Genomic DNA, 18,116 nt, shown 5'->3' with positions numbered 1-18,116 from the left:
TCCATGCAGGGCAGCCGAAGCCCATAGAACAGCGAGGAGGCACGGGTGGAACAGCAAAGTGAAGAAAACATTAAAACATGCGCACTGGAAGGAGAACAAGAATCTAAACAAGCTAAGAAAAGTCGTGGCAGTCATGACAAAGCCGTCCCTGGGAGGAATAACAGGGGGAAGAGAGGAAACCCAAGGACTCGTTCTGATCGTATCCGTCAAGGAAACACAAGGAAAAATAGCGATGGAGCAAATCAGACTCAGCGGCCTCGTCAAAGGACCACGACGAGTTTACCACCAGGAAGAGGGGCCGGATGAGCCAGAGGGGTTGCCGTAGCTACCGCCGCCGCCGTAACCACCGCCGTAGGAGGGAGCAGCAGCACCGCCGTAGCCACCGCCACCGCCGTAGGAAGGAGCACCACCGCCAGCGCCGTAACCGCCGCCGCCGAAGGAGCCACCCATACCCATGCCGCCAGGAGTGCGACGAACATCACGAGTAGCAGCAGCACCACGGCCACGGCCACCACCACCACGGCCACGGCCGCCGAATCCGCTGCCCTCACGAGCAATGCTCTCGAGGAAAGAGGGGACCTCCTGGTGGGCTTCCTTGAGGAGCTCAAGCAGATCACGAACAACACCGCGGTTGCCACGGTTGAAGAAAGCAGTGGCGATACCAGTGTTACCGGCACGACCGGTACGACCAATACGGTGAACGTAGTCATCGATGTCGGTGGGAAGATCGTAGTTGATGACGTGGGTCACGTTAGGGATATCGAGACCACGGGCAGCAACGGCGGTGGCCACGAGGATGGGGCAGCGACCGTTACGGAAGAGCTCGAGAGCACGCTCACGCTCGCGCTGGGTGCGGTCACCGTGAATGGCAGTAGCAGGGAAACGCTGGTTGATGAGGAAGTCGGAGAGCGAGTCGGCCATACGCTTGGTCTCGACGAAGATCAGGGTCAGACCAGTGCTGCCGTGGGTGTGGAGAATATCGAGCAGAACGGAACGCTTGTCAGCATCCTCAACGTACTCAACCTTCTGGGTGATGTTCTCGGAGGTAGAACCAACACGACCGACGGACAAGAAAATGTAGTCCTTCAGGAAATCACGTGCAAGCATCTGGATGTCGCGGGGGAAGGTGGCGGAGAACATGAGGGTCTGACGGTCCTGGACAGCGGGCATGTCCTCGCCCTCGACAATGCGGCGAATCTGGGGCTCGAAACCCATGTCAAGCATGCGATCAGCCTCGTCGAGAACAAGGTACTTGATGTTAGCGAGGGAGATACGGCCACGCTCGATCAGATCGACGAGACGACCGGGGGTGGCAACGAGGAGATCACAACCACGCTCGATCTGGCGCAGCTGAGAACCAATGTCGGCACCACCGTACACAACACAAGGACGGACCCAAGAGCGGTAAGCGAACTTGCGGGCCTCGTCGAAGATCTGAGAAACCAGCTCACGGGTGGGAGCAAGGATGAGGGAAGTGGGGTAGGCCTTGCGCTGACGGCCGTAGAATTGACCACCACCGCCGCCCTGGACAGGGGTAGCGGAAGGTCCGTTCTGGAAAGCCTGGGAAAGAATGGGGAAAAGGAAACCACCGGTCTTTCCGGAACCGGTCTGGGCACAAGCCATCAGATCACGGCCGTTCATGACAATGGGCACAGAGTACTTTTGGACTGGAGTGGGAATAACGTAGCTGGCGAGCTTGATGTTGGCAATCAAGTGGTCGTCCAGAGGGGGGTTGGTGAACTGAGTAACGGGCTCGGGGACATCGTTACCGGAAGCCTCGACGGGGATATCATCGTAGTTGGCGAAGTTGATACCGGTCTGCTGCTTGGAGGGGTCGTTGGGAACACCGAAAAGTTCACGCTCCACGCGAGCATTGGCGGGGCCAGGAATGTGCTTGCCGTCGCGCCACTGGCCATCACCAGAGCCGCGGCCTTGCTGAGCACCGCCGCCACCACTGAAGTTACCGCCGCCGCCGCTGTAAGATGATCCTGGGTGTCCGTAAGCATGGGGATTGAAAGGTCGGGTGCGTCCATCAGGGGTCCAGTTGGTCATACCGTTAGGGCGAGGGTTAAAGTTAGGAGCGTTGGCGTTGGCCCAGTTGCCGCCACCGGGACCGTTTCTGGAGAATCAATTCGGAATTAGTCGAGAGACACCAAAATGAGAGTTTTGGATACTGTACCGAGGACCGTCAAAGGAACCACCGGGAGTAGGGCCGTCAGCAGCAGGGCCAGGGCCGGGGGCGGGACCGCCGCGACCACGGAGGTGAGGAGGAATGTAGGCGGCACGTCCTTGACCAGGAGCGTTGCCCTGGGGGGCGTGCTGAGACTCGTTGAGGGAAAGATTTCCCATTTGCAAACCGTCGGCCATTTTTGCGGTTGGATTTCTATAACGGAGGGCGAAAAAAACGTGTCAGATGCTTGCGCGGAGGGTGAACACAGGGATGATGAATGCGAACAGTTTTTTTTTTTTGCTTCACCGAAGAGTTTCGTGGGGGATAGATAAGGCGCACGTAGTTTTCAAAACAGGATAACACGCAAAAGACAAGGAAATATTTAAGATACCTTCAGAAAAAAGAGAGAGACGTTGAGAAGATCAAGTAGCTTTTCTGTTTCACTCAATAAAAAAAAAAGATTGAGTGGCAAACACGAAAGCTCAGAGAAACCACAGAGAAGATGGAAAATGCAAATCTCCCAGATCTAAAAAACTCTATGGCACACAGAGAAAAAAAAAGAGAGGTGAAAAAGAAAAAGGGATAGAGAGGTTCGAGTCAAGAAGAAGAGTGGAGGAAGACGTTGTGGGAAGGAGGCAAATCATGCAAAAGTTGGAGTACTTCCTGGGTACAGGGTTGTGGTGCTGTGTGGCCTGTGTGTTGGCAGGTAGAGTGGCCGTACCCTCGTACTGAGAGGTATGGATGTGATACGGGGGGCGTCAATACTTACAAGAGACTTGGAAGTAAGGTGTGTATCAGTGTATGATTGAGGTACTGAACAGGTACTGACCGCCACGAAGAAATTTCTTATTAGGTACTTGCCAGTTGGCTGACGTTGGTGACTAAGACCAGTGTACGATGATTTGATTGGTCGATGACAGCATGGATCGCTCCAGGGTTGACTGTGCACCGAAAGTCAGATTTCCCTCGGACATGTGTCGTCACTTACTGCTAAGATCAAGTGACTAGAACTATATATCACACATTGGTCATGAGAAGGTGCTCAGACGACGATGAGATCACTGCAAGGGGTCAGATAAGCCCAGCAAATAATGCATTTCTCATGTATCAATTCTATCACACTCAATTTAGGCATCATACTGCTCCTTCTCTAGTGGCTGCTGGCCACGTCGGCGGGCAGCCCAGACACCTACAACAGCAACCAAGATGAAGAAGATCACAAATGGCTGCAAAGGATAGGACGTTGTAGCAGCCTCGGGGGCCTTATCGGCAGCAACCGGTTCTTGGTCAAGTTCTTGAGAGATCCAGCATCATCAGCCACTTCCGACCAGCAGCAGAGGAGTATAGCGCACAGGTGGTCACCTGTCTAGAGTTCATCGCGGCTACCTTTGTCCTCGGTTTCGGCTTCCACCTCGAGCTCACCGCTCTTCACGATCTTGACCGCCTCCTTGGGCTTGTCACCAGAAGCCTTGGGCACATTCTGGATCTTGTCAACGATGTCGTAACCCTCGAGGACCTCACCGAACACGACGTGGCGACCATCGAGCCACCTACGCAGAGTCAGTCGAAGTTCAAACCAGCCGATTTAGAGAGAATACGTACGAGGTGATGGCGGTGGTGATGAAGAACTGGGAGCCGTTGGTGTCCTTGCCAGCGTTGGCCATGCCTGCTGATTGTCAGAATATGCTGACACTCAACCAGATGAATCGTATGCTTACTCAGTTGGCCCTTCTTGGTGTGGCGAAGCTTGAAGTTCTCATCCTTGAACTTGTTGCCGTAGATAGACTTGCCGCCAGTACCTATCTGCTGTTAAGAACGGGTAATTGAATATGGCTGGAAGTCGACATACCATCGCCCCTGGTGAAGTCACCACCCTGGATCATGAAGTCCTTGATCACACGGTGGAAGGTAGAGTCCTGGTAGCCGAAGCCCTTCTCGCCGGTAGCCAGAGCGCTGGAAGTGGGTCAGTATATGGAGGACGAAGGTTGAGGGCCAGCATAGAGCAATCAGCCATACCGGAAGTTCTCAGCAGTCTTTTGAAACCTCAAATGTCAGCAACATGCATCAATTGATGTTTCATTGGGGACATGACTGTACGAACCTCAGGAACGGTCTTGCCGTACAAGCCCATCACAATGCGGCCAAGAGATTCGTCTCCATGCTGAATATCAAAGTAGACCTATGGCTGCCAGTTAGCAATTGCTCGCAGCAATACCAGAAGATAACAAAATGTCCAGAGAAGATATCCATGATGCTCACCTTGTTAGTGATCTTGGGGCCGCGAGGCTCCTTAGACTCGGCCTGGACCAAGGCAAAGCCAAGGACAAAGACCAAGAAGAGAGACAGGAAAATGTTGCGGAAATACATGCTTGCTGATTGTCACTGATCTAAACAGATACAATGAAAGGAGAAGGCGAAGCAATTGAGAGGGGAAGAAGGCCAGCTTGCAATTGGCGTGCGGAGAGCGGACAGGGACTCCACTTCTGGAAACGTAATTTTCAATATGCAGATCAAAAATAAGGTTGGGCCCTGGCATTTGTTACGATAATTACGGTAATCCAAAGTGTAAATACGGTGATTTTGCAAATGCACACCGGAAAATTGTTAATGCCATAATTTCCTTCCGGAGTTCACAAGCAACAAGTGACGAACCCTATCGTTAGGACATACGCCCGTCAATACATTTCAAGATGGTATGTTGATATATTGTACAGACTTGGAATTTCCCAGATTTCTAACAGCATTGAAGGTTTTCATTCTAGGAGTCAACTTCCCCGAGCGGAACCTGCTCAAGGCAAGCCAACCCTCAATGCGCCGCAATCTCACTCTACGCTCTCAACAGATCGACTAACGCGAATGGTCGGAACAGAAATCTCTCCAAGGCTTCTTCGGAGTTGGCCCAGACACTTCCAGCCGTCTCCTCGCCCGCTTCAACATCCACCCAACATGCCGTGTTGGTGAGCTCGCCAACAAGCAGGTCCTCGACCTCACTGCCGTGCTTTCGGAAATGAAGATTGAGAACGACCTGCGCCGAGATATCCTTAACAACATCAAGCGTCTGAAAGAGACTGGTACCTACCGTGGTCGACGTCATGCGCTCGGTTTGCCCGTGAGAGGACAGCGCACTCGCACCCAGGTAAGTCCAATTGCTTTCTACACTACATTGCCGAAGTCCAATCATCTTGGTGCAATGAATCCATCATGCGAGACTTGACTGACAACATCGCAGATCAAAACTCCTATCCGGCTGAACCGTATGGAGCGCCGGCTGTAAAGTCGAATTGTGCTCTGTCTTTGCTCTTATGGGATTGTCTCACATATTTTTTGCGTGAGAGGCATGGAACGGCGTTTTGATTCCTGGCAACATTCAAGTTGCCAGTTTGTATGTGAATGGAATTCCTCTATGTATGTATTATAGGCTAGATAAACTTGGGGTAACGAAAGTTTTGACTTGATATGTGGGCATCACTATCGTAGCTACTACCGGACCACCTGTGCATGTTCTGGCATGGATGATCCTAGAGGCAGGAATCTACGTGAAGATGGATTATAGGTAGAATAAATATATGATAGTCTAAACTTTTGCCCTCAATCAAGTGTTAAAACGCCAGGTCCATATGTGCACTCATTCCTTTGAAGACAGAACGCCTTCGCCGCGGTTGATTTGAATCCGCTTATCCTCACCCGCGCTGACAATGCCAACAGTCTTGTCCCAGCATACGCTGAAGACCTTGACACCTTCACCGCCAACGCGCTTGCTGTCGGACTTGCCCTCCTCCTCGAGACTCTTGCGGGTGATCGAATACACGCTCTCACCAACAACACCTTCCTTGTCAGTCTTGGTGGACCGAATGTCCCAAATGCGACATGTGCCGTCGTGGCTACCGCTAATCAGACCGTATGTGCTGTGCGGGTCACGAGCCAGGCTCACAACAGCATTGGTGTGGCCTCGAAGGGTCATGGCAGCCACAGTGGTGGCAGACGCACGGGGGTCAATCAGAGTGATGTGGCGGGCGGCAGTACCGGCAGCCAAAAGGCTAAGTTCGGGGAGGTGCTCGAGGGAAAGAAGCGAGTGTGATGTAGTGCGAGTGTCGACAAGAGAACCCGTGACCAGATCCCAGGTTCGCACGGAGTGATCCCAAGACGCAGAGTAACCGACAGTGGCGTCCTTTCCATCAAAGATAGCAGCAGAGACGGGCGCGGTGTGGCCCGACATCAGGGACAAGGGGCCGCGCTGGGGGGTGGTGACAGATGTGTTCAGCTTGCGACGCTTAGTGTTGCGGGCGTTGCTAGATGGAAGCAAGTTCTCGGGGGCAGGTGTGCCGTCGGCCTTCTTGGTTGACCAGAAACCAACATTGTGGTCTGAAGAACCAGTCAACAGACGGTTAGACTTGGCGTGGACAGCCAGTGACTCGATTCCAGACTTGTGGCCGTACAACTCCAATTGGGGGGAGATCTTTCCAGCAAAACCGCCTTCTTCCTCGGTATACTTCCATAGTCGTACGGTGCGATCGAGACCTGCGGATGCGATCTGGTTCGGAGAAACGAACTTGGCTGCTCTGATAGAGGCAGTGTGACCTCCGTCGGCAGCGGCTGGAGATGTCGCGATGGTTTCAGAAGACATATTCCAGATGCGAAGCAAGCCATCATAACTTCCGGACAGGATTCGCTCTTGACCCGGGGTGAAAGTGGCACCTGAGGCCCATGATGCAGCAGGCGAGGTCTTGGAAAGCACATCCGTGGCACCAACCCAGTCGTCGTGTTGGAAAGAAGCGATGTGCAGAGGAGGAATCAAAGCCCGGACGTATTCGATCTCGAGAGTTGTCTCAGCGGAGATACCATTGTCAACCAGATATTCATCGATAGAAGTTCGCAAAAATTGTCCATTGATCAAAAACTCAAAAGGAATGGGCTTCTCGCTGGAGAGAAGGTTGTTGACCAATGTCGACAGCGCATATCGGCGAAGACCTTTTCAATCCTGAATTAGTACTCAAAGCATGGCAAATGAGATCGGCGATTGGTTTCTTACCAGTGGGAACCAGAATTGGGCCGGTGCTTTCAGGCAGAGCAATATCCTCCTGCTGGCTGACGAGCTGCACTCGAACCTGCCTCTGCGCAGGCTCAGCTGCAGCTGTGTTGAAATCTTCACTCATTGTAAAATCGAGATCAAATTGCTGCCGATGTTACAGATGGAATCTTTTTTCGGTGGCTGTCGCATTTTCGGCGGGTGAGGAAAAATACGGTGACCGATGCGGCACACTCGCGCAGAGCGCGGAGATACCTCCACTTTATACTCTGCATGCTGCGATTTGGCTTCACAAATAGCAGGGTGAATTGCAGCCAACGGAATGCATGGTTCATTTTCTCCAATTCTCAACCCCGTGGAGCAAGATATGCACGACGGAATCCCGAGGAAGGTTATCTATACGACTACAGGCATTTGCACAATCATCTTAGGAAAAGTCCAACGAATGGTAAATGAGGGGTTGAATTTCATATAATTTACACACGAATGGGAAGATGCCAGCCTAGATATGCTCAGCCTCTTGGTGCTCTGCGAATTTCTGAAATAGCACGCCGACGGTAGTCAGACTCCGCAAACAATGCCTCAATCAGGTCAATCACTTCCTCAACAGAGAACTCCAAGCCCAACTCCCCTTCAAGCCAAAGGAACTTGATATCAGCAAGGGAGCTTTCCAAGATGTTGACCAAGTATTGGAAGCGAAGCCAGCTCGGGACATAGATAGCAGTGACAGGTAGTGCTCCGGAGTCGCCGTTCTCTGGCAGGAAGAGGTCTTCCAACTTGGAGATCTGGTTACAGAAAGAAACCAGTTGTTTGGATTGATCTTCCGAGATATCGCCCAAGTCCTCGACATCAATGATAACCTTGTTGATAACCGTGGACAGAAGAGATCCCACAGATTGCAGCAGTGCAGAGTGAGACAAAACGGGTTGCCATTCCTTGTAAACATCGCGGATTCTGGCAACAGTCACGCTGACAGAGTTCTCACAGTCTGATTGGAAAGGTTGCTCAGAGCACTGTCCAAATCCTTGGGCCCCATCTAACAGATCGGTGACAATCGTTCGTTGGGTCTGCATTTCTTTGCTATAGGCTAGTTTGCCGAATTTCTCCAGAGCCTCAACATCAGGTTGGAGCCTGGACAGTCCATGCTCTTCAACCAGCTTTCGAATCTCGTCAGAGAGGTACAAGCTGTCGTTGTAGAGATACATCTGGCCTGAGTTGAGTTTCAGCGCGTAAAAAGTAGATGATGTAGCTTTGAACATAGCCAAGATCAATGTTGGGAGTGCAAGCAGACCCGCACCAGACGAGGCTACCCGAGACTTGGCATGTCTGCGTCCATTAGTATGTTTTTAGATTGTTTGGCATCGTTGTATGACTTACAAGGGTTGCGAAATGTCCTTCGAATCAGCGATTTGCTGTTGAACAATGTTAAGAACCGACTCAGGAATGTCGGTGATGGTGAACACTTCCTTCAGAGTAACCTCTTTGGGGGAAGCAGACCCAACCACGGACTTTTTCTCTGTTGCGGTCAACGAAGGGTTCTGTGGGTGGACTGGCTGAGTGTCGGCTGTCTGTCCTTCCTCTTCATCGTCGCCCCAGCCCCAAGCATCATCAGCATCGTCGTCCCCTTCTGCAACATACGCAGCAGTTTGATCTGCTTTCTTCTCTTCTTGAATTGCATCGGTCTCATCATCATCAAGACCCCACGCACTGACGTCTTCTTCATCCTCGGGATTTGTTGCTGCTTTTTCAGACTTAACATCTTCCTTATCGTCATCCCAGCCGGCATCCCAGTCATCATTGACGGCATTTTCCAGGAGAGCACCGTCAGCTTGGGACACCTTCTCCTTTTCAATTCGCTCAACTTTCTTTGTTGTGCCTTGGCTAGCAGCGAGGGCCTTTCGAACGCTATCAAGGGAATCCACTCGACGTCGGGTCAACCACAGACGCGGAGCTTGATTCACCCATGATACGAGTTCTTCTTGGCCACTCCAGCCCCAGGACTCGACCTTCTGCGTGAACTCCAAGATGTGATCCAGGAGAATTTCGAAATCAGCAAGACCATCCAGGTCAGTTGGAATCGCCTGGGAAAGCCACTCCGAGATTGTCTTTGAAGAAAGCTTCGGGATGAATGTGTCAGAGAGTGCCGCAGATACCAACGTGGGTAAATGTTCACGCAGATAGCCCAACACGATGGATAGACGTTTCAATGTTTCCAATGCCGTTGCTTTTGAGGGCTGGGGCTCAATTCGAATATTAGACTCTGACACTACCACACCCTGGCTAGTGCCGTCAGGGCGAGGAAGCAAGATCGGACTGATTATCGCAGAAAAGAAATCCCTTTGGAACTTCTCATTGGCTGAAGTAAGAATTTCGAGTTGAGCAAGCGACACAATCGTGTTGTCGATGGTATCTTCGCCGGCGTTGAAAACCTGAAACTCGCCTTGGGATCGGTCGACCTTTAGCTGATCCGCCCATCGCTTTTGAAGTGCCTCTGTGATTTCTGATCGCAATAAGGCCACCTCATCAGCTAGTATACTCATCACATTTGTGTTGGTAAAGAAGGCATCTTTTCCAACGGCCGCGTGGGTAGACTCCAAGTGCTCGATGGCGACTTTGATATCGCCATTTCTAAGGGCAGTTCGACCAGTTTCCAATTGCTGACACAGTCGTTGTACCTCCTCCAGTGTACCTGTCACGGCCTCGTTGAAGGCAATCTCCGTGTCCACTAATGCGACTTTCGCCTTGGCGTCTTCGACATTCGCCTGCAAGGGTCCGGTGTGTTCATGCTGTGCAACAATTTCTCGCGCCGTTAATCTTGATCGTTCAATGTCGGCGTGGAGCTGTTTGGCTTGGACAATCCAATCATCGGCGTCGAAGGTATTCTCTCGACTCAGGGAGCTGATTTCATTCTAGTCAAGTGACGATCAATATTAGCAATCACAAAATCAAACGTACTGCGCAGAGTGCTGTACCTCTACCTGTTCGCGGGCTTTCGCTATGAGCTCCAATTCCCGAGCGAGGGCAGCTGGCGCGAAATCGGCCGCAACCACCTTCTCGTCAGGATAGGAGCCATCTGTGACAAAGCCCAGGACCGCTTGGCACAATTCTTCGTCTCCAGTAGTTCCTGGCATGACGCCTATGTTCCGTAGATGTAACGAATGGGGAGAGCACGGGGAGGTAGCGGACAACGTCAACAACCCGTGACTTCAGGCGTCACCGCCCCACGTGTTTCTCTACATTGTGTAGTTCGTATTATTGGGATTGTTCTAAAAGACTCGAAAAGTTCCAAGAAAAGGGCAGCTGGAAAGAGATCACAGATTTCTTCTCTAATTGGCTGCACTTCATCTCTTTGTTATAGCACTGCTCTGGTCGCTTTGTAAGGAAGACGGGACCCAAACTCCGCCTGGGCCCAACACAGAAATTAATCAGGACTCATCGTGTCTCTGCTCCCACTGACTCGCCTGCATCGGGCAATTCTCTCTCTGTAAGTATGTGACTGCGTTCGTGGTGTTGATGACTTTCTGCCCCTCCAAATTCTCTGCCCCTCTTCAATGATGGCATCCCGCTTCAAGATACGTCCTTTTTTAAGCGCTTAATTCCGAATATCTTGCTTGTCACTATTATCGCTCTCTTTTCGACCCGATCTCCAGTGGACACCTTGGTCGTCTCCGGGGAAAGGATTCGTATCGGGTTTTATTTGTTTGCGATGTATCGAGAAACTTGCTAATCGCAAGCTACAGTTCAAGCTTCCGGCGAAGTCTATTCACCGGGCGTGTCCCATTGATCAATATGTCGCCCTCGGCGCAGAACAGTCACTTCAAACTGCTACAGCAGTTCAAGCCTGATTACTCGCCGAGCGAGTTCACTCAGTATGAATCACAACGTACCGGCATGAGAGTGGTCGTCATTGACCAGCCTGGCCCCAAGGTCAATGGCTACTTTGTTCTTGCAACTGAGATTCACGATGATTCGGGCGCTCCCCACACCTTGGAGCACTTGTGCTTCATGGGATCCCGCAATTACCGCTACAAGGGTTTCTTGGATAAGCTAGCCACTCGCGTGTACTCCAGCACCAATGCATGGACCGCAACTGACCACACTGCCTACACACTGGATACCGCTGGCTGGGAGGGTTTTGCGCGTATCCTGCCTGTTTACCTGGAGCATGTTATTGCCCCTACCTTGACGGACGAAGGTTGCTACACTGAGGTACACCACGTCGATGGATCTGGAAATGACGCCGGTGTTGTGTACTCGGAGATGCAGGGTGTGCAGAACGATGCTGCCGAGCTGATGGATTTGGCAGCCCGTCGATTGATCTACCCCCCAGGTGTAGGCTTCCGTTATGAGACCGGAGGTATGATGGAACAGCTTCGTGTGCTATCTGCGGAGCGGATCCGCGAGTTCCACCGTGAGATGTATCAGCCCAAGAATCTGTGTCTGATCATAACCGGAGAGGTCGACCAGAACAACATGTTGGACATCCTGGACAAGTTTGAAGAAACTATTCTTGATGTTATCCCCAGCCCAGAGGCGCCATTTAAGAGACCCTGGGTGGATTCCAAGCAGGCTCCTCCTTTGGCTAAGTCAACCATCCAGAGAGTTGAATTCCCCGAAGAGGACGAATCATTTGGTGAAATCGAGATCCGGTTCATCGGACCCGATTGCACGGATCCAGTTCAGTGTATGTTCGCCACAACTTCTCAATCAGGAATTTTCACACTAACAATAATATAGCGGGGGCTCTCAATGTATCTCTTCTATATCTGGCAGGCTCATCTGCAGCCCTGCTGGAGAACATTATCGTTGAGAAGGAACAACTTGCCAGTGCCGTCTACTATGCCACCGAAGACCACCCTAGCATAGAGATCCGCTTCACACTGACCAGTGTTGAGACAGAGAGCTTAGAGAAGGTTGAAAAGAGATTCTTCGAAATCCTCAAGGAGGCCATGGACAAGGAGCTGGATTTGCAGTATTTGAAGGAGTGCATCGATCGTCAGCGCCGAACTTGGAAGTTCTCAACCGAGACCTCGGCCTCCTCGTTCGCGGAGTACGTGATTTCCGATTTCCTGTTCGGCAAGCGCGATGGATCCACCATGATGGACGTTGCGACTTTGAAGGAGTACGATGTTCTCGAGAACTGGACTGAAGACCAATGGCGAGCCTTCATCAAGAAGTATATCTCCGATGCGGCCCACGTTACCATCTTGGGTGTTCCGTCTCAAAAGATGTCCGAGACACTGAAGAAGGATGAGGAGGATCGCGCAGCTGCTCAGAAAGAGCGTCTTGGCGAGAAGGGCCTGCAAGAGCTCGCCGATAAGCTCGAGAAGGCTAAGGCAGAGAATGACAAGCCAATTCCACAGGAGTTGCTTGAAGAGTTCGCCATTCCTGGCACCGAGTCAATCCACTTTATGGACACAACCACGGCTCGCTCCGGTGCTGCTTTGAAGGCTGGACGTCCCGACAACAAGATCCAGAAGCTCATCGACGCTGACAAGTCAGACTCGTCTCTCTTCATTCACTTCGAGCACATCCCCAGCAGCTTTGTGCAGCTGGCTGTCCTCATCTCGGCTGATTCTGTGCCCGTTCAGCTGCGTCCCTTGCTGTCCATCTATACAGAGGCATTCTTCAACATTCCTGTTCAACGTGACGGCAAGACCATTGACTTCGAGCAAGTTGTCGTGCAATTGGAGCGCGACACCGTTGGATACTCGATGGAGACAGCCCGTGGACTCGGAAACTCGGAAATGCTTCGCGTTTCATTCCAGGTCGAGCTGGAGAAGTATGACAACGCCATCGCCTGGTTGCAGGAGCTGTCATGGAACTCCATCTTCGACGTTGAAAGACTCCGTGCAATCAACACTCGTCTTTTGGCCGATGTGCCCGACTCCAAGCGCAGCGGTGACGACATGCTCGCCGCAGCCCATGTGATGGTCCACTATGCGAATGAGTCCATTGTTCGCGCTCGTTCTACTCTGGTCAAGGCTCGCTACCTCAAGCGTGTCAAGCGCCTGCTTGCTGACAAGCCTGATGAGATCGTCAGCCGCATGGAGGAAATCCGAAACTCACTCTTCCAGCCTGACAACGTCCGCGTCATCGTAATTGCGGACCTCGAGAAGCTGAAGAACCCTGTCTCGGCTTGGAAGCCTTTCGCCGAGACCCTCGGCGCCAGTACTGATCTGCGCCCCATCACCAACCGCCGGGCTCGCCTCAGCGAGGCTGGTAAGAACATTGGCGGCAAGTCTTACATCGTCCCCATGCCAACGGTCGACTCTTCCTTCGCCTACGCTACCGGCCGTGGTCTGGACTCCTACGATCACCCCAGCTTGCCTGCTCTTCTGGTCGCAATCTCCTACATGAACGCCGTCGAGGGTCCCCTCTGGGTTGCTGTTCGTGGAACTGGTCTGGCGTACGGCACCAACTTCAGCTACAACATTGATACTGGCTTTGTCAACTTCGATGTGTACCGTTCGCCTAACGCACACAAGGCTTTCGAGTCTAGCAAGCAGATTGTCGAGGATCATCTGTCTGGTGCTACGGCTTTCGATCCCCTGATGCTGGAGGGTGCTATCAGCAGCATTGTCGTTAACTTTGCGAATGAGCAGATGACTGCCGCTAGTGCCGCGCAGGGCAGTTTCATCCGCCAGGTCGTGCGTAACTTGCCCAGCGACTACAAGGAGAAGATGCTCAAGAATGTGCGCGCCATCACTGTTGATCAAATCAAGGGTGCTCTGCGCGATATTCTCTTGCCGATGTTTGCTCCTAAGACAGCCAACATGGTCATTACTTGCGCAACCGTGTTGGAAGATGTATGTATACTGAACTTCCGGATTTTACTGTGGACATGTACTAACATCAGAACCAGGCTATCAAACAGGGCTTCGAGGCATCCGGCTTCACCCCTGTTGTCCAGCCTCTCAAGGAGTTCGAGGATGACTACGGTCTGAAGCTTGACGGCCAGGACGAGGACGAGGATGACGATGACGATGAAGACGAGGATGATGATGAATCCGAGACTGACTCCGAGGGCAGTGAGGATGACGAGGACGAAGACGATGATTAAATGTTGAGATGATTCATCTACGAAAACCACAGTAGATCAAATAGATGGACGGTGCCAAGCTTTCCCATGTTTGAACCGTGATGTCCCTGACAGTCTACTCTTTTTGGCTTTCGCGCTTGTACCTTCAAGTACATAGCAATCACAGCTGAACAGAAAGTTGGAAATGATTCGCACTATATGAAAATGTAGTCTCACACACCCTGTAGAGGTAAATATGGTACATGCCTGACAAGATCTACCACGCTCATCTTGTCTAGGCCTCACAATCTCGCAACGGCCCGAAAGGATACCGAACAGTTGCGATCCATGATATCTACATGGCAACCCTGCCATGACACAGGGGACGGGAGACGATCCCCTGTCAAACTAACGCCATCTGTATTTTGGCTTCATTTGAGATGAAAAGCAATTACCAGCTGAGCTCCTTTCGGCCCTTCATGGTCCTCCGCACCAGGATCTTGCGTCCGTTCCTGTCTTTCTTGCGCGCAAGATAGCCATGACGGCGCTTCTGAACTCGTCGTGATGGGCGGAATGTCACACGGCGCACACCGAGTGAGGCACTTGCAGAGAATGAACGGGACTGCTGGGGGACCCGGGAGAGGAGAGAGGACAGCGGCGAGGAGAGCGTAGTTGAGGGGAGGCGGGCGCCGAGTGTAGGTTGGAGGCGTGGTGTGGATAGAAGAGAAGAGAAAGCTCGGGATGAGAGCATTGTGGAGGGTGTGCTTTGTTGGGGTATTTGAGAGAGTCTGTCACAATGTAGGTGTTAGCGAGACATGATTCCTATATGATTGCTTTGGATGCAGTGAGGGATTGGTGGTAGTGCATACCTGTTGACTGGGGTTCGCATAGCGGTAGCCCGGAAGGCTGAGGGCACAGCCCTGGGGCAGAGGCAGAACATGATGCTCTGTGGGAATTGAAGATGGCTTTGAAGTTGGAGGTGACAAGACGCGGCGTCGGAAGACAGAAAACTAAGGTATGGCCCGATCGGGATTAGCGTCCCGTCCACGCCGACCTTTTTTTGTTCCCATGCGAAATGCTCGACTTTGTCCGTCTAAACCTCAGTACTACTCCTAGTCCACGCTGACCTGGTGGTATAATCTATACCAATTCTCGCAAACCAAAAGGAAACTCTACTCCATTGTCGCCACCCTACATTCCTCCTCCGACCAGACCACCAAATCCACAAAATGGCATTCTTCTCAGGCCCCCGAGCCCTCCCACCAACTTCAGTGGAGAGCACCACACCAATCACCCAGGCGCAAGCACAAGAATTTCTTCGCGCCTACCTAGATCGCGCAAACACGGATCCCGCGCTGCAACCAAACGCCGGCATCAGCGAGCACGGCCCCATCTCGCGAACAACCGCCTCAGCGCCAAACCTAATTCTGCACAACCTGAAGCGCGTGCAAGCAGGTTTGGCAGGAGAGCTTCTGGGTCGCGATCTGACTGTCGCTAAGCAGAACCCCGGTGAGGACTACACGGAAGTTGCCGCCGAGGTTGCGCCCAAGGAGGAAGAGGACCAAGATCTTGCTATGGACGATGCCGACTTTGATGGAGAGGCCGAGGCCTTTGCTGTTCAGGAAGATGGCATTGATAAGGAGGAGCGCAAGCGCAAGAAGAAGGAGAGACGATTGGCAGAGAAGAAGGGGAAGGCTCAGGCTAAGGCTGAGGAGGACTCTGATTAAAATGTGATATATTTGGGCGTTGATGCATTGGGCCGGAGTTCTCATTTATTTTGTCTATTGCTCTGCCTTGGACCGGTTTATTTTGGATGTTTGAATGTACTCGCATTTGGCTGCACAAAAAATGTCATTTAGAGTTGAGATAGATTGGATCAATCCAATCCATGCATATTGAAATTTTCCAGCTTTGATACTGTTGTAGAATTACTTCAGCTTGACCGACAGAAGAACACTGTTTTAACGTAATGGAACGAAATTGCCACATGCGTTAGACCTACAACTCGCGGTCCGCAGCCTTGACAGGCTTCTCGCTATCCTCTTCCTTGCTGCTAGTGACTTTGCCGCCCTTCCAGCCAAGCGCGGCAAGACGCTCAGTGAGAATGGGGTGCGAGTAGTGGTAGCTAGCATAGAGGGGATCAGCGTCCATGGTACTCAGGTTCTGGATCTGGAGCTTCAAGAGTGAGGAGGCAAGCTTGTCAGAGTAGCCTAGGTTCTGGGCGAATTCATCTGGAGTACATTGTGAGTATTTGAGAGGGTTTCATGTCATATGGCAAGACATACCGGCCTGGAACTCGAACTTCCGGCTGAGAATGTTCATGAGCAACTTGACGACAGCATCCATAGGAGCGAGCGCGTCAGAGAAGAGCAAGAATCCAATCATAATGGGCTGCTCCTTGATGAAACCAAAGGACTGGTACAAGGACTTGTTGTTGACGAAGACAGAGAACAGGGCGAAGATGTAGAACATGTGGAACTAAAGCAAACATGGTTAGCCAGATTTCAGGTGTCCAAGCTGCTGAGTACATACCTGAGCAATACCAAACAGTTTGGTGGTGTGGCTCAAGCTCCAGTGGCCGAGCTCGTGACCGAGCACAGCAACAACCTCCTCAGGCTCAGTCTTCTCAATTAGGGTATCATAGATGACAATGTGCTTCTTCCATGGCAGACCGTAGAAGTAGGCATTGCTGTGGGCACTGCGCTTGCTGCCGTCGATGACGTGCAGCTCCTGGAGAGGGAAGTTAAGCTTCTTAGCCAGGTTCTCAACACCGGTCTTCAGTGCGCCAGGCTCGAGGGGCGAGAGCTTGTTGAACAGAGGTAGAATCACAATAGGGTAAATGGTGATAGCAAAGACCTGAAGGAAGACACCGAAGAGCCACAAGTAGTAGAAGAACGAGTTATCAAACTTCTGCACAATCTTGAGCACAGCGCTGATGATGGGAGCACCAAGAACAACTCCGAGCATCTGTCCCTTGAGCATGTCCGTGATCCAAAGCTTGAGGGTCTGCTTGTTGAAGCCAAACTTCTCCTCGAGGACAAAGGTGTTGTAGTACGAGACAGGCAGCGAGAGGATAGTGCTTAGAATGTTGAAACCGAAGAAGAATACCAATGTCTGACAGATTTCACCCTGGAACCGACCGGGCAGGTACCGCGCGAGCACCAGACCACTCAGACCCCAAATCTTGGGGAGGACATCACCGTAGATGAAAGCGAGATTTTGGATTTGACCGTAGAGACCTGAGATAAAACCGAACTTGGCCTTTGCGCGACCGTATGCCTGTAGATTTGAATGAGTATGCGCGTACCATCCGTCATTCCATCTAGTTCATACCTGACTTTGATCGTAAACCTTTTGAGTGACCTCCCCTTCGAGAACCTTAGGGGGGTTGTCCGTTGCAGAAACTTGTATTGACGAAGCGAGAGGAAACCTTCGAGGACAAATTGGCCCAGCGAAAAGCCAACAAGCACGTTCTTCCAAGGGAAGAGCGGGCGGTCGAGCAGACGCGCCAGTTGCTGTTAATTGTTAGTAACGTGTTCGCGACAGAAAGCATTCTAGTCGAGCAAGAGAGCTGGATTGAACAAGCCAATACTTACCTCAAGGATATACATGATTGAAGTTGCGCAACTAGGCGGAAGGGTGGAAGAGACAGATGCCACTTGGTCCAGGTGTTATCATCGCCCTTAGTCAGATTCGGTATGTCCAGGTACTCCGTACAGTGCACGACCTTTCAAACACAACATCAATCTCCGTATTTCGTCACACCATGAGGAGTTCCTATTTTCTGACACTTGCAATGAAGTTGCAAAGTGTTTCAAGTTTTTGAGTCAAGATCTCTATTGTTTATTGCTCGAGCACGGAGTACTCAGGTACATCTGTAAACAACCTTGGTGATGTCA

At 51.7% G+C, this 18,116-nt stretch overlaps 9 protein-coding genes across 9 annotated transcripts; 3 read left to right on the top strand and 6 right to left on the bottom strand.

The window, feature by feature from the left end:
• Window positions 1-279: 279 nt before the first annotated feature.
• Window positions 280-2,367, bottom strand: N7506_004076 (DEAD/DEAH box helicase; the record flags this gene model as incomplete). Its single annotated transcript, XM_056953371.1, has 2 exons — window positions 280-2,119; window positions 2,180-2,367. 2 exons carry the CDS (start codon window positions 2,365-2,367, stop codon window positions 280-282), a joined length of 2,028 nt encoding a protein of 675 aa, XP_056812260.1.
• Window positions 2,368-3,297: 930 nt separating this feature from the next.
• Window positions 3,298-4,537, bottom strand: N7506_004075 (peptidylprolyl isomerase; the record flags this gene model as incomplete). The annotated part of the gene is made up of 8 exons (XM_056953370.1): window positions 3,298-3,464; window positions 3,557-3,720; window positions 3,773-3,836; window positions 3,889-3,969; window positions 4,020-4,123; window positions 4,187-4,203; window positions 4,272-4,349; window positions 4,430-4,537. 8 exons carry the CDS (start codon window positions 4,535-4,537, stop codon window positions 3,298-3,300), a joined length of 783 nt encoding a protein of 260 aa, XP_056812259.1.
• A 323-nt stretch (window positions 4,538-4,860) lies between these two features.
• On the top strand, window positions 4,861-5,444 carry N7506_004074 (mitochondrial 37S ribosomal protein uS13m; the record flags this gene model as incomplete). Its single annotated transcript, XM_056953369.1, has 4 exons — window positions 4,861-4,863; window positions 4,920-4,964; window positions 5,040-5,306; window positions 5,400-5,444. The coding sequence occupies 4 exons, from the start codon at window positions 4,861-4,863 to the stop codon at window positions 5,442-5,444; spliced, it is 360 nt and encodes a 119-aa protein (XP_056812258.1).
• Window positions 5,445-5,795: 351 nt separating this feature from the next.
• N7506_004073 (WD repeat WDR12/YTM1 family ribosome biogenesis protein) lies at window positions 5,796-7,323 on the bottom strand (the record flags this gene model as incomplete). Its single annotated transcript, XM_056953368.1, has 2 exons — window positions 5,796-7,138; window positions 7,200-7,323. The coding sequence occupies 2 exons, from the start codon at window positions 7,321-7,323 to the stop codon at window positions 5,796-5,798; spliced, it is 1,467 nt and encodes a 488-aa protein (XP_056812257.1).
• Window positions 7,324-7,708: 385 nt separating this feature from the next.
• On the bottom strand, window positions 7,709-10,327 carry N7506_004072 (uncharacterized protein; the record flags this gene model as incomplete). The annotated part of the gene is made up of 3 exons (XM_056953367.1): window positions 7,709-8,522; window positions 8,574-10,094; window positions 10,152-10,327. The coding sequence occupies 3 exons, from the start codon at window positions 10,325-10,327 to the stop codon at window positions 7,709-7,711; spliced, it is 2,511 nt and encodes an 836-aa protein (XP_056812256.1).
• Window positions 10,328-10,985: 658 nt separating this feature from the next.
• N7506_004071 (putative zinc metalloprotease) lies at window positions 10,986-14,259 on the top strand (the record flags this gene model as incomplete). The annotated part of the gene is made up of 3 exons (XM_056953366.1): window positions 10,986-11,880; window positions 11,934-14,005; window positions 14,062-14,259. 3 exons carry the CDS (start codon window positions 10,986-10,988, stop codon window positions 14,257-14,259), a joined length of 3,165 nt encoding a protein of 1,054 aa, XP_056812255.1.
• A 409-nt stretch (window positions 14,260-14,668) lies between these two features.
• Window positions 14,669-15,157, bottom strand: N7506_004070 (mitochondrial 54S ribosomal protein bL34m; the record flags this gene model as incomplete). Its single annotated transcript, XM_056953365.1, has 2 exons — window positions 14,669-15,005; window positions 15,087-15,157. 2 exons carry the CDS (start codon window positions 15,155-15,157, stop codon window positions 14,669-14,671), a joined length of 408 nt encoding a protein of 135 aa, XP_056812254.1.
• Window positions 15,158-15,446: 289 nt separating this feature from the next.
• Window positions 15,447-15,944, top strand: N7506_004069 (uncharacterized protein; the record flags this gene model as incomplete). The annotated part of the gene is made up of 1 exon (XM_056953364.1): window positions 15,447-15,944. The coding sequence occupies one exon, from the start codon at window positions 15,447-15,449 to the stop codon at window positions 15,942-15,944; it is 498 nt and encodes a 165-aa protein (XP_056812253.1).
• A 201-nt stretch (window positions 15,945-16,145) lies between these two features.
• Window positions 16,146-17,828, bottom strand: N7506_004068 (zinc metalloprotease; the record flags this gene model as incomplete). Its single annotated transcript, XM_056953363.1, has 6 exons — window positions 16,146-16,173; window positions 16,220-16,448; window positions 16,503-16,695; window positions 16,750-17,456; window positions 17,525-17,732; window positions 17,814-17,828. 6 exons carry the CDS (start codon window positions 17,826-17,828, stop codon window positions 16,146-16,148), a joined length of 1,380 nt encoding a protein of 459 aa, XP_056812252.1.
• Window positions 17,829-18,116: the final 288 nt, after the last annotated feature.

This window comes from Penicillium brevicompactum, assembly GCF_028827555.1.
Source record: "Penicillium brevicompactum strain IBT 35665 chromosome Unknown utg000003l_segment0_segment0, whole genome shotgun sequence".
NCBI classification, from domain to species: domain Eukaryota; kingdom Fungi; phylum Ascomycota; class Eurotiomycetes; order Eurotiales; family Aspergillaceae; genus Penicillium; species Penicillium brevicompactum.
Note: the sequence above shows the minus strand (reverse complement) of the source record. Positions and strands in the feature narration are given on the sequence as shown.